Here is a 17,596-nt window from a genome sequence, read left to right on the forward strand (position 1 = left end):
AATAAATTTGAAGGGTTTGCAACATATTCATTAATTTTTATAAACTAAGCTAAAGTTAAGGTGTTGTCATAATCCTACAAAAAGAACAGTTGTAAACTGTTTTTTAACTGTCCAGGAAAAATAATCGCACTCCATTCAAACAGGCTTCCCAAATTAAGAAAAGTGACAGAAGATAATGCAAGCTCGTGCTTTTTTGAAAATTTTAAAAATGACACCCAGGCTAAAGAGGTTGCAAAGAAATTGGTTGTTCTCTGAGAAAAGAGAAGATTGTTCCTAGACCCTGCTGCTATTGTTTCATGAATTGATTTTTACAAACTCTGTCTCATTTGCATTTCTCACATAATCCTTATTTTGCCTTTGGTATTTTTTCCCCAGGATTTTAGTTTAAAAGAGAAGTCTTGATCTTGGGTTCCTACTTTCCCCTGATCAATCAATAACCTGTAACTTTTTCCTTTCCTTTAAAAACTCTAGTCTTTGGTGGCTGGCATGCTCCACCCTAAACTGCTCACCTGATTCTAGACATTTCCTTGTACCTTGATCACTAGTTTTTGAACCCTATCCCAAGTCACGCCCATTCCCTTGCTTAGTTTTCATCCTTCTAGCCTTGTGCACTAGTTTCTTAGGACTGCTGTAACAAATTGCTACTAACTGGATGGGTTAAACTAATGAAATTTATTTATTCCTCTACAATTCCAGAGGTCAGAATTCTGAAATTGAGGTGAATTGCAGGGCCATTCTCTCTCTGAAGGCTTTAGAGAGGAATCCTTCCTTGCCTTTTCTTAGGTTCTGGCATTGCCAGCAATCCTTGATATTCCTTGGCTTCTAGTTAGACCTCTCCAATTTCTTCCTGTCTTCTGTTAATACATGGCTGTTTCTCTTTTGTGTGTGTCTGTATCCCTGCATTCAAATCTCCCTCCCCTTTCTCTTAAAAAGACATCAGTCGTTGAACACTCCAATCCAGTATGACCTCATCTTAATTTGATGACATCTGCAAAGACTTGTTTCCAAATGAGGTCACATTCTGAGGTTCCAGGTGAACCTGAATTTGGGGGGACACTGTTCAACCCACTACAGCCCCAAAATAAAATCTTCTATTAGAGAACTATCAGATAAGGCATTCTGTTTAAGTTACTCATAGTAATACTGTAGTTTTTCTAAACTACAGTTTGAAATATATTTAAAAGGTGCAAGCCATAAAATAAGAGCTCTGATTCAAAACCTTTATGTTCATTTTTAATAATTATAAATCTGTTACTTGTACTTTCATTTAGGGTAAGACTAAGTTCTTAGAACTCATCATGTTTTCAATAAGAAAGATCCTGTTAGAACTTATTCCTCATGGGTATTTTTGGTTCATATCATTCAGGACATATTAAACAGTTTACAGGCTATTGAATTAATTATAAATCACTTACTAGTGATCATTATGGAGAAACATATGTGTGTGAAGAAAGGTCCAGTGGAAAGATATATCTGCATAGTACTATTAATACATAATCAGCTGGAAAAATGTTTAGTAGAACATCAATTGAAAATTTTCACTGTTTTGGTGCCATACAAACCTAAACTAAAGACACTAAGCAATCACTTTAAATGGCCAATTATGTCCACTCCTTAACATTTATACAAACATAAAAAGCAAAACTACTCCATAAACTTGCTTGAGGTTTTTGTTTGTTTTGCTGTTTTTAAATTTTTATTTTTTATTTCAGAATATTTTGGGGGTACAAACATTTTGGTTACATATAATGCCTTTGCCTCACTCAAGCCAGGGCTACAAGCTTGCCTTTCCCCCATAAAGTGCGCACTGCATCCATTGGTCTCATTGTGTCACCCAGGCTGGAGTGCAGTGGTACAAACATAGCTCACTGTAACCTCCAGCTCTTAAACTCAAGTGATCCCCTCACCGCAGCCTCCCGAGTAGCTAGGATTACAGGTGCACACCACCATGCCTGGCTAATTTTTTTATTTTTAGTTTTTTATACAGACAGCATCCCACTATGTTGCCCAGGCTGGCCTGGAACTCCTGCCCCCAAGTAATCCTCCCACCTCAGCCTTCCAAAATGCTGGGATTACAGGCATGAGCCACCCTGGCTGGCCTGCTTGAGTTTCTTGAGTGAAATGGTTGGGGGTTCTTTAAAATGTTAATGATGTAATATTTCTGTTTTATATATAATATATTTCATTTGTATATGACATTTTATATTTCATAATGTGTAATGTGTTTGACTTTGTTTAATTTTAATATTTTCAACTTTGCTTGCTTCTTGATAGCTGGATTATCTAGCCAGCAGCTGATGTTTATCACTATCCTGTGTTTCAGGGACTTCATGAGAAGACTGGTGCATTTACAGCTGTTAAAGTGATGAATGCTCGTAAGGTAATATTATATCCTGCTTATATTCTGTTTCCTTAATGGACTGTGTTCTTGGGATAAACAGCTTAAAAATATTATATTTATTTTTAAATAATTATTTTGTATAATAATTAGTATGTTAATCTGGACTTATTTACCATTTAATATTTATATCCATTAGTATATTATTCTTATTGATTTATTATATTTCCACATAAAATGCTCACTTACAGCAAAAAGTTGCACGTATTTTGATATTCTATAACAATGGGGAAGGTATCTGTGTTCCTCTCTGTTTCTAGTTGATTATCTGTTTCCAGGGACAGCAAAGAAGAGATTTCCTCTGATATCGTGTTAATCCTGCTGTGTTCTAGCATATTCTTTTCCATCTCCAACAACCCTTTCTGAGAATTGAGGCCATTAGATTTTCAATGACAGGTAGAAGGAAGAAACTTGCACATTTTTCATGTATTTTTTGACAGATGAGCAAGAGAGACAGTTTAATTGGCACTGTTCTGCTAACATTCATAAAGTTGTGTCACGGTTCATAACATATTCTCATAGGATTTGCTAGCACTGATTTCTGTCCTCTTTCTTTAACATCAGTACTTCACTTTCTCAAGATAATATTAGCATGAACACAGCAAAGGTCAAAAAATTTTCACTTCACTATACCCTAAAGGAAAATTTATGTTTGAAAAAACTATACAGATTCACTGAACTGTTGTCAATGCCATAAACTGTTCTTTTCCAATTTGTGCAGGAAGTGAATTACTGAAACTATTTAAAGAGTCGTGTGCTTTTTGTTTTGCCAGTGAATGTCAAATGTTGCAAACCCATGTGAATTTCAAGGGATTTTGAGGTTTTGTGGATTTATCTTGCCCTATAAACCATGGTTTCCAAATAATCAACCTTGTGCTTTTTGAGTGAGACTTTCTAAGATACTTATTACCTTGTTTTAACTTGAGAAATCTTGACCCACATTTAATCTACATTTCAGATACTTTCCCTTTTAAAATATTCATTTTAAAATACTTATTTCCTTGTTTTAACTTGAGAAACCTTGACCCACATCTAATCTACATTTCAGAAACCCTTTTAAAATATTTAAAAATCATGTTCACCCCATAGATGGTTAGTGTCAATTACCTGATTTTGTAAGGGGGGAAAAAGCACTTTACTACTATCAAAATGTAGTTTTCCCATTAATGTGGTAATTAAATCTATTCCATGAATTTGTTGCCAAGTTTCTGTATAAGAATCTGATTCTTTTTATTAAAACTATTAGTGAAAATTGAAAGAGGAATATTATCTTACTCTTCCATTTATTGCTAAAGGAGCATAAAGTACTTAAGCATAAATCATTTTCAGAGTGGACCACTAAGTCTAATAACATTTCATTCTTGGTTTTGCAGACCCCTTTACCAGAAATAGGAAGGCGAGTGAGAGTGAATAAGTATCAAAAGTCTGTTGGGTGGAGATACAGCGTGAGTATATCCATTAGTATATTATGCTTATTGCACCCACATAGTCTTTCCTTTAATTTTCAGCTCTAAACAAACACCTCCCTTTGTATTGTGTCATTATCTCTAGAAGGCTACCAGTAAATAAGTGTTCTTGCCTGGAAGTGATAACATAGCTATATATTTTAACATATTCACATAGATTCAATATGATAATATTTGAACACTAGCATCTATCAGAGAGCGGAGCCTAGAAGAAATAGTCCCTTGAACAGAAGAGTGTTGATTGCAGGTGAGGAATTGAGTAAATCTACAGAGCATAGAGCCCTCTGGCTGGGTGGCAACAAATTTTGCCTAAAATTGGCCTTGGCAAGGTCCTTTTCACACCCTTTTACATGGTGTTCTGGACTGAATGGCTTTTCCCCCATTATGATTCCAACAAACATTACCATTGTATATGAGCCAAATGAGGACTGTCCTTTTTTTTAATGGTAAGAACAATAGCAGACAGCAAACCAACAGACTACGCAGCCTAATAGTCTTTAGACAGCTGGCCCTGTACTTTAATGCATGGAGTGTGAAGAATGTTTTCTATATGCATCTTTTTGACTGCCCTACAAAGCAGTCTCTCTGATCCCAACAGTTCACTACCAACTCTAGAATAAGATCAAGCAAAGAGAATTCCTCGTTTTCAGTAGATGTTGGTGATCTATAAAAGTATTGTGTGGGCCTAAAAGCAGGTCACCTGCTCTTATCAATATAATTCATTGATATATTTTTCCTACTTTCTACCCTACCCTGCAGTCGACTATGTAGGATTCAAACATTTTGAACCTTTTTTGCCTTAATAAATATGTTCTCAGACACATTAAAAATAACCCTTTCCACTAACACAATCACATTCAGAAACTTTGTAGTTACTATTCAAAAGATATTGCTAAACAGCTTCATGATTTATGATACTAGGCTCCTGTTGTATTTATAATGTATCTCAGGAGACAAAGTATGTCCAAAGACCTACAACAGATAGTGTCATGCTTTGGTAGCTCAAGTAGCCACAAAAGATAAGGTATGAAAAATATAATTATTTGATCAATCCTGATTTCATCAAACATTCATGTTAATAAAACTCCTTTAAAAATTTGCCCCAAACCCTGTCTGATGCTCTTTCCATAAAGAAAAGGATTTTGATTCTAGAATTGGTTGAAATTACAAAGGAAGTTCTGGCATCCTTGAACTGCCTCTTCTTGACAAAAAGCAGGGTATTCAGGCCAGTCTGGGATCAACTGGCCCTGAGCCAGGAAATGATGTAGCATCGTATTACTGGGAGATGTGTGAGAGTTTTAAATTACCCACTTGGCCTGATGGATATAATGTACTTATGTGTTTCTCACAAGCTCAGCTTCCTGTTAATTGAGAGTGGCAAACACACTAATGCTTTCCAAACATATCTGATCTTCATTTATTTGTTTTGGGGGAGTTTACATTTATGTGGGAAACCCACTCTTAGAAGTTTTTTCTAGTCAAAAACTTTGAATTCCCTGATTATGTATTTTAGTAAGAAAAATAACTGCTAGCTAATCATCCAGTTAGCATCTCTAAATCATCTGGAATCCTTTGGGATAAAAAGTATGTGACTTGCACACATACCTCTTAGATGCCAGGGCAGGGGTCTATGGAAATAGCAATAATGTGGAAGTCCAGAAACATGAGTTCAAATCCCAAGTCTACCACTAAATAGTCAAAAAGTACTTGGGAAAGTGGTCTTCTTGCCTCTCTAAGCCTCAGGTACCTCACAGGCAAAGTGACATCACAATCGCAACTACAGAGTTGCCTACTGCCCAGCCACCCCCCTCTCCTGATCTTGCTTGGAGAGGTAAGTTTTCTAACATGGAAAGAGAAGGAAGCTTCTTGACATCAGGCTGCCAAACAGGTGAAAGGACTCAGTCTTGCTTCTCTTTAACTTGTTCTTTGCGTTCTTAACCTCACATCATCATCTCTTCCCTATTTATTGTACCCTTCATGAGTTCATATTCCTCTCAGCAGAACCTTGGTATCTTAATAGAAACTGAGAGTGCCTATGTGTGTACAGAATCACTAGTCTCTGTGGTTTATTTCTGTGTGGTGCCAGATACTGCTACCATTTCAAAGGAGGGCTACATCATAGGGGAATCAGACAGTTTAAGGGTTTTACATGACAAGAATGAAAGCCACAGGATCAACTTTTACCTTTCTAGAAAACAGGTTAAGGGAATTTGAAGAAAACTTACTAACTGATCTTCGTTGGGAGGCTGTTTTGAGACTGAGGGAGCTTCCATGCAATTCTCACGCTACAAGTTGATTATTTTATTCGTTCAGGCTTTTATTACACAATAAATAGAAAGAGGGAAGCTGGCATTGAGGTTTTCAACTGGACAAATCGGGCTCCATCCTTTTCTCCCATAAGACAAATAGGTTTCTAGAGATTTATTTTCTAGTAGTTGAATGTTTATAGGTAAATCCACTGGAAAATCCTAAGGAAATACTAAAGAATGTTCTGCAGCTGCCAGCCATTTCTCGGAGATTTCAAAATTTTTTTCAAAATATATTATAAATATTGGGCATTTTAGGCAACAAAAGGTAATTTAGAAGTAAAAACCAAATCAGCTTGGAGACACTACAGAGCCTAGTGCATTACCTTATATTTACTTCATAAGTATTTTTAAAGCCTAGCCACAATATACCTAAATTAGCTAAATACAAAACGTAATTGTCTATGTTTTCTGCTGGGTCTTCGAGAATAAGCTAAGAAGGAAGGTGATAACTGAGTAGATCTATTTACTTACCTATTCATTTTAGCAAAGAGATTTATTTCCCTTTACCCTCAGGTCATTAAGTCAGAGTAGTTGAGGAAAATGCTGGGGAGAACTAAAGATAATTGGCAATTAACCCTTTAATTGGTTTTCATGTCAATTAGCCCTTTCCTAATTCATTGCCCAAAAGAAGTCAAATGTATCCTTTTTCACTGAATTTCAGAACAGGAAATCTTTGTATTTTTAATTCAAACGTCTTCCTTTCTTTCCGTTCTACAAATATATTTCACTTTGGACAATAAGAATATTTCTAAAAAGTTTTTATAGATTGAACTTTTATAGATGCCACAGGAGAGATTTTTTAGATTTACAAGCAAATAAAAGTTAAAGCTAGTAGGAATTCAAAGGAGTCCAGTGGTGAATGCAGTTTTCAAGTGCAGAATCACTTCCTGAGTCATCTCACAGCACCTTTGACTTCATTATGCACTATTTTGTATTCATCATTGGTTATCTCATTCATGTATTTTACTCTTATTTCCCTGTAAGTTCCTTTAAGTTAGGACTGTATCACCGAAATGCACAAATCAATGCTGTGTTCACTGAAAATTCCCAATGATTCAAGTTATGTTTTTGTAAGTTAATATTTTAAGATATTTTTCTTTATTGAATTGGGTCTGTATACGCTAAAGCCTGATTTTTAAAAAATCACTAAGAAGTGAAGAGCTTTTTCTAGATTGGCTGAGAAATAAGAGTTACAGAAGGATTATCAAAATCACTTGGTTGTCATGGTACACGCAGACATACCCGAAGCTTAGGGAGAGAGAATTGCTTCCCATTTCACTCCACTACAACAAATGTTCTGGGAATGAAGGGGGCCGATGCCTATAGATTAGGTAAACAGTGGAGAGAGGTGTATAGTTCTGATAGCACTCTGACTAATTCAAATAAGAAGTCAAGTAATGAAGACACTTGGTGATAATACCTTGCATTTATAGCATTTTTCTACCAAGGATTTCAGAGAACTTTATGTATATTATCCCATTTGACCCCACTAATGTTTCATGCAGATAGGTAATGGCTGCTATCTTCCATCATTTTTTTGAAAGTAAATTGAATCTTAAGAAGATTAAGTGAATTTCCTACTCTGAGTTATCAGTGCTAAAACCTAGGTGTCCTAATGCACAGGATAGGTGCTCTTTTCTGACTAGCACCACACTGTCTTCTGCTAGAGCTCTCTTGAAACTATGTATTGTACCTCAGTGATCTCATCCAGTCAGATGGTTCCAATTATCACTATATAGATAATTCTCAAAAACAATACGTCTAGACATGACTTGTCCCCTAAGCACCAGACTCATATCTCCATACTGTGCAATCTTATGCAGCCATATAAAAGATGTGCATTTGTTTATTAATATAGAAAGATATGCTTTATATATTGGTTAAAGCATGAAAGTTGCAGATTAGTGAGAATAATATGACTTTGGATTTTTTAAAATGCCATCTCTCTTTCTTGTGTGCTCTCTCTCTCTCTCTCTTGATATACATATATATATATGTTGATCATATCTTTATCCATTTATCTCTGTCATCTCTCTAGCTACTACATTAGCATATACAAATGTCTGAAAGAATATACACTAAACTATTAATATTGGTTGGGGAACATGTTCAGTGAGAGTAGACCACTTACATATTTTATATCTATACTTATATATACTTTATATGCATGTACCACTGTTGTGATTAGGAAAATAAGTGATTTAAAATGTATCTTTTAAAAAGATCAGCATTGCTGATTGATTAGAGTTGGGGTGTGTGTGGCAAAATTGGGGGATGGGGATGATAGCTAAAGGATATGGGATTTCATTTTGGAATGATAAAAGTGTTCTAAAATTGATTGTGGTAATGATTGTACAATTCTGTAAATGTACTAAAAACAATTGAATTTTACACTTTAAATGGGTGCATTGTATGGTATGTGAATTATACCTCAATGAAACTGGTACAAAACAAACAAAAATGTAATGACTCCATCCAGTGAAAACTTTATACAGTGGCCAGGGGATCACACTTTGAGAATCACACTGAATGAAAAGATCTTCACTTTACCTTTTTTTTCACCCAAATTCCCAGTTAATGAGAGATCTTCATTCATTGACAATTCCAATTGGGATTTTATTGTAAATTGCTGTGGGATATAATGAGTTGCCATAGAATTCTCCTTTGTTGATCTTGGGGACCGGGACCCATTGTCATTAAATTACACAGCTTAGGAGCTTTGCTGTCTGTTCTTATTCCACAGGATGAAGAAGAAGATCTCAGGACTGAACTCAACCTTCTGAGGAAGTACTCTTTCCACAAAAACATTGTGTCCTTCTATGGTGCATTTTTCAAGCTGAGTCCCCCTGGCCAGAGGCACCAACTTTGGGTATGTTTCTAATTACCCCGATCTTATTCTATAAGAATAAGTCTTACCCAAGGACATATGTTTTCATGAGCTGAGATGTTACTTTTGTGCACCTACAGGAAAACATAAGCACCCAACGGCTCAAGGTAGTATGGCAAAATGTACTCTGTGAGACCCTGTATCAAAAATAAAGTACTCTAATTCCTGGAGTTGGGAGTGATAAAATATGGAAAAATTACTTAAGTGTCTTATTGGTGTGATGGGGGAGGACTCCAATGAACGCTGGAAATCTGGAAATATCTAACATAATTTTTTTCAAATATGGCTTTGTTGCTTTTAATTTTGTGTAATTATCACTGTTGCTGGTATAGTGACTACCTGATGGAATAGTAAATCATGACTGGATAAGGATTAATTCTAATTAGCACTTGACATAAGCATATGGGTGCATTTTAAGTGTTTCAAAAATATATGCACTTATAAACATAACTCCTAGAGTATGTTGAGAGTATCACAAATTCCAGATCAATGAGACATAAATTGTAGAAGCTAACTGGAACCTATGCTACCTAAGCTACAGTTACCAGAATTTTTGCTGCCCTCCACTATAAGAGAAATAGTTAAATCACAAGAAAATGAGCTTTGGTCAAGGATGTGTTCATTAAAAAAGGAATATTTAGAACATAAGCTAGGGTCAATATACACTTAATTTCTACACTTTCTACATTTCCATTTCCAGTCCAAGTTAATAACAGTACTGTTTCAAAATAATGACTGAAATTTTCAGGATCTTCAAGTGTCAATGAAAGATGCTGTTACATTGTATATAAAGGACTTGAGGAAGTAGGAGAGTGGACATTATAGAAAGATTTTCAACAAGGGGTTGAATTGAAACAGTGGTTTTCAAACTTTAGCGTGCATTAGAATCTCCTGGAGAGCCCAGTAAAACACAGATTACTGGGTACTACTCAAAGAGTTTCTGATTCAGTATGTCTGGGATGTGGGTACGAGAATTTGCACTTTCTACTAAGTTCACAGGTGATGCTGTTGCTGCTGGGTTAATTAAGTGCCATACTTTGGGAACAACCAAATTTAGAGATCTTCAACTTAACCCTATTTTATCCCAAATGACTGGTTAACTTGCATCCTTTATTTTCTGAGAATTCCTGTTGAGATTTTATTAAATATTACTGCACAACTTAGTTACTATTTTTTTGGTATACACCATTTGTCTTTTTCATGTATTTTCACTTAAAAATCTGTTTTCCTCTTGACAGTATGGTAAATTATGAGAAATGATGCAGTCTTCATATTGAATATATATTAGTAGTACTTAATTCATTCAGTCATTCAACATATATTAATTGAAAATGATCTATTTGCCAGGCATTCTGCTAGGTGCTGGGGATACAATGGTAAGCTAAATAGCCATACATCTGGCCCATTGGAGCTTACTGTCTATTTGGAATGACCAACATCAATCAAATAATCACATAAATGAATGTGTAATTGGTCAGAAGGGAAATAACATGGCTCTATCTGGGTAGATAACAAAGGAACCTAAAGTAAGCTGGGAAATGAGAAACTCTTCCTTCAGAAAGTGAAAGATTAAACTGAGATCTGAAGGATGAATAAGCACTTAATGCATAAATTATTTGTGGAGATGATAAGAGTTTTCATGAGACCATTCACACTTTCTTGCCCATGTACATCAGAAAAACAAAGACGAAGTAAGTAAATAGCTAAATAATTATCATTTATGAAGTATATGTCCTGGGCACCGTGCTTACAAAGCTAGGAAAATGAGAATGCCTTACATTCCTTTTGTAGTTGAGCTCTTCTGACTTACATAATATTAGTAAGATCTTTCAGGGTTATCTTAGTTGAATGGCTTTAATTCAGGTGTGTCATGGTTTGAAATGAGCCTCTTTACTTCCATTACCACAGTGTATATGTTGTGCCCATTCAATATAGTCAATGCTTAATTCTCTACATGAAAATCAACCTTTTGGAGTATATCTGTATGTAGTTTTGTTTGGCTGCCTCTTCTTTTTGATGAGAGTATACTCAAGAGAAAGACATGCAATAATATCAGTGGGTGAACAGCTATAAATTATAGGGGAGTAGTTTTCTAAAAAGAAAACCTTAATATTCCAAAAGGAAATAAGGTAGACTTTTTGAATAGTCATGATTTTGGGCTTATCCTTTTGCTTCCATTCATCTATGGTGATAATTAACTTGCCTAGAGTTTTTAAAGTTTTCCTCTTTTGATAAAGTGGTTTTGATGTGGGCAGTAATGCATAAACCTACACTTAAAGAAAAGTTTGTTAGGATGATTATAATAGTTACATTCTTCTTTACATGGGTCTGTCCTCTAGTTAGCTAATATTATGTGGAAGGAAATTTACTAGTTTGGCACTTAATTCATAGGTGGCAAAAATAAACTTCCTGAGAAATTGAGTTTATTAATACAATAAAATCTGAATGAAATACTGTCAAAGACATAAGCCTTAAAATAGGTTTTCCTTAGCAGTAACCCCATTTGGAAGAAATTATCCCACAGGAATGCAATTCACAAATCCCCCCTTGGAGTTGTAATTTGCCAGTATCTTGGGGAAAATAATCTGGAATTTGAAAATAAAAACAAAACAACAAAAACCAACCCCAGTCTTAATGTTGAAATGTAAAGTCCTTTGAGACCCTCCATATCCTGCTTCTCCACCCCCAATCAAACTGATCCCTCAACTATCCTTTCCTTTCTACTCCAGTCATCACTCAGGCTTATTTCTTGCACAAGCTTCTTTCGAAGGGCATGTGTTCATTCTGTTTTCCACAAAGTGAATGTCATTCCTTCTAAGCATATCCAAACACTACCTATCCTTCAAGGCTTAGTTCAAATCCTACCTCCTAGTTAAATATCCCTAGTGTGATACCTGGCTTCTCTCCCTCCACAAATCTTTGGGTTTTATCCAACTCTTTCTAATTCTCCTAGCCTTTGGAGTCTTCCACCAGACAATTGAGCCAGTCTTTGCAGTGCCTTAATCTCTACACATTACATATAAATACAAGCCATATGGACTAAAACTCTCCAGATATTTTCAGAGAATTACTTTCTAATTATTGATACTTTTCTGGCTTCCCTGCAGATGGTGATGGAGTTGTGTGCAGCAGGCTCAGTCACTGATGTAGTGAGAATGACCAGAAATCAGAGTTTAAAAGAAGACTGGATTGCTTATATCTGCCGAGAAATCCTTCAGGTGAGTCTTCATATAGTCATTCTCCCCGATCTTGAAAGAAATTGTACAAAGTACCTTATACCTGCTCATATCTGACTGTTTGGGAATTCTAAATTCTAAATATAACCTCTGGATCAGGATATGTAAAAAGGACAAAAAACTTTGGAGAAGGATTTTCAGGTGATGTCCTTAAACTTTAAGGTAGACCACAAGCTGGGTAACCAAGACCTTTCAAATCATGGCCTTCAATGGCTCTGTCAGGTTCAGACTACTGTGTTCAATGGATCATGGAAATGACCACTTGGATTATTTATTATGTTATTATGGTTTTTAGAGTTCTTTAAAACAACCACATAGCACTATCCTCATAGGTTATGATGAAGATGAGCCAGGAGAAGTCAGTGTTCTACAGAATGGCCCCAAACCATTTGCAGCCTTTTTATAGACAGACATCCTCTTTTAATGTTGCCCCATTTTAAAATTTTCTTTATTTCCTACACCCAATTGGATGAGAGCAACAATCTTATTGATCTCCCAAACTCAGTTTTTTTGTGGTATGGCTTAAGTGCATATTAACAAAAGGATATTAACAGAACTGAACAGCTCCACTCAATGTTAGAATGTCCTTCCCTCCATTTTGGTTAGATTCCCTGTGATAATAGCATAAATGGTCAAGAGTGAAAACTCTGGACTGAGTTTAAATTCTGACTCACCATGTATTAGTTGTGTGACCTTGGTCCAGTTACTTAATTTTTCCAAGTTTTACTTTTCTCATCTATAAAATGGGGTGATATTAACATCTTTCTCAAAGGGTTGCTGTGAGGAATTCATTGTTTACTCCATGTAAAGCACTCAGCACAGTGCCTGGCAAGGAATAAGGGCTCAATAAATGTTAGCTGTTTTTATTGGTACTTCAATTACAGATCCCCAGTTAGTGTTTGGAGCAATCTCACTGCAGCCTAACATTGCATACCATGTCATGGTTTAGCCAGGTCACAGGTTAGTTTTAGTGGTGAATGAGCTGTAGCCAATGTGGTAAGCCAACACAAATTGCAAATGCTTTAAAATGCATTTCCACAGTCCTCCAAATAATCAGCCTAGAAGGCTGATTAGAAAATATTTTGGACTAAACAAATGGTTGGATGAATAATAGAGCAAAACAATGGCTGATCTATGATATTTAAGATGTCCAGGTCTTTACTCTTATGGTTAGTTGGAAATATGAAGGCTAGAAAGGAAGGTAAAGTGGCCCAATGTATACAGACATTACCTTTTGGTGTTCTTTTTCTTTCATGGGTGTCCTGATTTATTTTTCTTCTCTTAGAGCCAAAAGTCATATTTCTGGGAACTGGTTATAGTAATTCCAGCCTAAAGAAAGAATTTTGTCTGAAAAATCAAATCTAGGCTGTTTCTCTTACCAAAAGTCTTTCCAAAAATACTAAGAGCAGTACCAGAAAAAAGGAATAAAAAGCATACACTGATGTGGCTTTAAAAAAAAAAATAAACATATATATGTATATTTACAGGGCTTAGCTCATCTTCATGCACACCGAGTAATTCACCGGGACATCAAAGGTCAGAATGTGCTACTGACTCATAATGCTGAAGTAAAACTGGGTAAGTTTATTTTTGCAATATTTTAGGTGAGGCCCAAACATCTTAATGTAGAAAACTCCTTTAAGATAACTGTGCTTTCTATCATGTCCCTGCCAATATCCTCTATTATTTGATCTACATCTTCCTTGCCTGCAAAACCAGTCAAAATTTGAAAATTTGTTTGGGAAGGGAGGTGGGGCAAAAGAAAAAGGATTGCTTCTTTGAAATCATGTAGACTAAAATAACTTTTAAATTATAATGGGGACTTTCTTTTTGGTCATTGCTTTACCTTCTACTAGAGATAGCTATTATATTTATCTCAACAATTGAATTTTTACCATGTGCAAGTTTTGGTGCCATGGGCAGGGATTAAAAAAAGAGAAGAAGAAAATTCTTCTCTTTTATATCATAGAGCCATATTTTCCAAAGAATGTCAAAAAACATTTAAATTATATGAGCATGAACTGCTTCTTTGGGATTTTCTTTCAAATATTTAAAGAAATGACATTGATCAGAAATAATGCTCCAATAATATCCAAATCAAATTCAGAATAAGAAATCAAAAGACCAGAAAGTCCCTGGCTTTCTATTCCAGGGTTCAAAGTGGAATAATTTATTTGAAAATAACCACACATGTTGTTTCTTCAAGCACATGGGGAACAATATATTGTATCCTTTAATGTTTAAAATAAACATCAATGATTAGTTTTTAAATATTACCATATAAGTAATGTCAGTACTACGTAATGACAGATAACCCCATTGATATAGAATGTAAATAACTTGTATCATTTTTAATTATATCAACTCTTCATTAAAATATCTGTCAATGTTAAGATATTTCCCATTTTCTTGCTAAACAGATAGAACCAGAGACTAGAGATTTTGTTCATCCATTGAAAACATTTTTTTTGGAACATTTGTGTGAGAAGCATCACATTGCAATTGTTTTTGAAATAAGTGAAAGTAGTTTAAAGAAAATGTATTATCTCTTTTGTGTCTAAAAGTCACAAGGCTAGAAACACAATTTTGAAATACACAAGGGTCATATATTTTTCACATTTAAAATGTGCAGGATAGATAGTCCATCACAAGGCTAAATGCTATGTTCACATATAGAGCAACACTCCCATATACTTGGGTCAAGTTGCTGGCCAACCTGAACATTTGCAACACAGAAGAGAAATTGTATATAAACAAAAAGCCACTGAAATATCTGTCACAATGTCCATGCACTAACGCTCACGGATTTTACTCTGGAGGAGAGACCTTTTAGTATTGGATTAGAACTTAATCAGGCTTATTTTACACATAATCCCTATATGATTTGTTTTAGATTTCTCAGATCATAGCTATTTTTAAGCAACATATTATAAGGAGAAGGTTGCAGGAGGCAAAGCTAATGACATCCAAAGGAAGTGACAGAAAGGGAAGAGACAGGAAAATGATTATATTGCAGTTGCAATTGCTCAATAATCTTCATATTCCAGTCCCTGAGGTCATTAAAGAAAGGTTAAATTATGCGATTGTTGAGTTTTCATCTCTAACTTTTATCTAATTTTCAGCTTTTCTTTCTTTCTTTTTCCTTTTCTTTCATTTATCACTCTTCTAGTCTTTTTTCCTTTCATTTTCTTCCCTGATGTGTGTCATATATTATCTTATGGGCTTCATGGGTATTTCTTGGCCCTTAAAATTGGCCTTCAGGGACAGTGAGAATGCTGAGCTATGATTTAACGTATTTCTAAAAAAGTATAGTTAGCTAATGAGATTGTACAACACCTAATGATGATCATTGCAATATGTGGGAAATTTTTGTTGTTGTTTTTGTTAGAGACTTCTTAAAGACTGCCTTAAACTCTTGGGTTTTTTTTTTTCCTTTTCCATTTCTTCCCCTAAATTCTTCAAGCTGGTTTTCAGACAATTTTGTTCACCATCCTCTGGATTCCTGGAAACCATTCTAAATTAGAAAATCTGCTTCATTTTTCATCCCTGTCTTATTTTTTCTGGAATAAATAACTCCAGTCTGCTTTAGACTTTTTTTCTGTTTCTGAGGATACCATACTAAATATTTTCTTATAATGTATCCCACAGATGAATAGAAAACTGAACTTATAGTCTCAGCTAAGATATGGATACCACAGTAAATGTTTGCATTTGATAGAGAAGATATGTGTAAGAACTTAAACTAAATTCTAGCATAAAATTCATTTTTATCAATGTGATAGGACTGTCTCAAGTCATGAGTGAGACTTACTAATAAACTGCTAATAGGTTTTAGATTTCTTAGATGTTGCTTATGGTACTGGTCTTCATCCAGCCTGGTGGCAGGTCCAAACACTACATATGTTATCACTTCAGAAGTTCAGGGTGTACTGATGGAACTTTATTTTTAATATTCATGGTAAACATTCAGCCAAACCTACTGTAGATTTATAATAGCTCTGCTGAGTCTCATTCCAACATAAATAGCAGCAAAAGCTTATTTCCCATATTCCTGGAGTAGACTTCATGGTGAAGTTTGCTGGGCTGGAATGAAAATCTATTATCCATTGCGGCTTTTGTATTGGCTTTCCAAGTTCAAGCAATAACTTATTGAGCTTTTTGTCCCCGAGTAATTATTTTGACATATGCTGAATTTTGCAGTGGATTTTGGAGTGAGTGCCCAGGTGAGCAGAACTAATGGAAGAAGAAATAGCTTTATTGGGACACCATACTGGATGGCACCTGAGGTGATTGACTGTGATGAGGACCCAAGACGCTCCTATGATTACAGAGTGAGTGTGAGGATTCAGACAGTGGGAAGCAAAATTTGGAAAGGATTTTTGACTAACATTTATTTTAAAGACAAAATAAAAGAATAAAAAGCAGGCAACCCCTTCTTTCACAAAAAACTCTAATAGGAACTACTAGCCTCTATTCCTATATATGGTTTGAGTATATGCATAAAAATAATATTTTCTGAGGATGTAGACAAAGTAGACCATTGGGAGTTACCCAGATTTGAGTCAGAATGTCTAGTATATGTTGCTTGCAATTTCTTGGTAAAAATATTATATTGTGTGGCTTTATATGGAAATCCAACTTCCAGGGGCAGTGGGCTTTGTAAACTTAAAAATGAATAAATGTAAAGCTAATTATTAATCCCTACGGTAACTTAGCTCCAAAAAGAAAAAAAATAATTTGATTACTCAGGGTAATGGAGAAAATCCTTGGCATGGTTCACCTCCCAAACCACAGAAAATCAGTGGAATAGACAAATTAAGTAACAATTCATGCTATTTATTAAAATTTCCACTGAAGCTGCAATTTGGACAATATACATCCATGTACACATTTCAAAAAGCTGATGTGGAAAGAAAACTCTTCATTTGCTATAGAGTGGAAAAACCTCTCTCTCCACATCATAAGTCATCCAAACAATTCGTTGTGGTCTCCCTATGTGGAACCTAGGACTCGATACTTGAAGCTCATTAATTTAAGTTTCATCTCTTTTCCGTTTTCCTTAAATGCCCTCTGCATGATTTGCAAAATAATTATTTACTGAGAGCCTATTATATGTGCTATGTTAAGAGCTATGGAGACTAAGGAAGCATAGAGTTTTTTAAGCGGCTTGCTGTAAAAATAATGCTTTATAGCTATATATATATTTTTGCAGTCTTCCAAGGACTTTCACCTGTATTGGTTATTTTTATTTTTTAGCCCCATGTAGTTGAAAGAAAGTTTAAGGCTTTCACAACAACTGA

General features: G+C 35.2%; 2 protein-coding genes across 2 annotated transcripts in view; both read left to right on the forward strand.

The window, feature by feature from the left end:
* LOC123628408 (nik-related protein kinase-like) overlaps positions 1-13,710 on the forward strand; it is a 67,475-nt gene extending 53,765 nt beyond the window's left edge. The window contains exons 3-7 of the mRNA XM_045538114.1: positions 2,324-2,380; positions 3,772-3,843; positions 8,917-9,042; positions 12,168-12,278; positions 13,584-13,710. Coding sequence (XP_045394070.1) covers positions 2,324-2,380; positions 3,772-3,843; positions 8,917-9,042; positions 12,168-12,278; positions 13,584-13,661 — 444 coding nt within the window. The 3' untranslated portion in view covers positions 13,662-13,710. The remainder of the gene's footprint in view (positions 1-2,323; positions 2,381-3,771; positions 3,844-8,916; positions 9,043-12,167; positions 12,279-13,583) is intronic.
* A 67-nt stretch (positions 13,711-13,777) lies between these two features.
* The window catches only part of NRK (Nik related kinase), a gene marked incomplete at its 5' end in the record, with an annotated part of 58,333 nt that continues 54,514 nt past the window's right edge, over positions 13,778-17,596 (forward strand). The window contains 2 exons of the mRNA XM_045537807.1: positions 13,778-13,874; positions 16,497-16,627. Coding sequence (XP_045393763.1) covers positions 13,778-13,874; positions 16,497-16,627 — 228 coding nt within the window. The remainder of the gene's footprint in view (positions 13,875-16,496; positions 16,628-17,596) is intronic.

Source organism: Lemur catta, chromosome X (genome assembly GCF_020740605.2).
Source record: "Lemur catta isolate mLemCat1 chromosome X, mLemCat1.pri, whole genome shotgun sequence".
In the NCBI taxonomy this organism is placed as follows: domain Eukaryota; kingdom Metazoa; phylum Chordata; class Mammalia; order Primates; family Lemuridae; genus Lemur; species Lemur catta.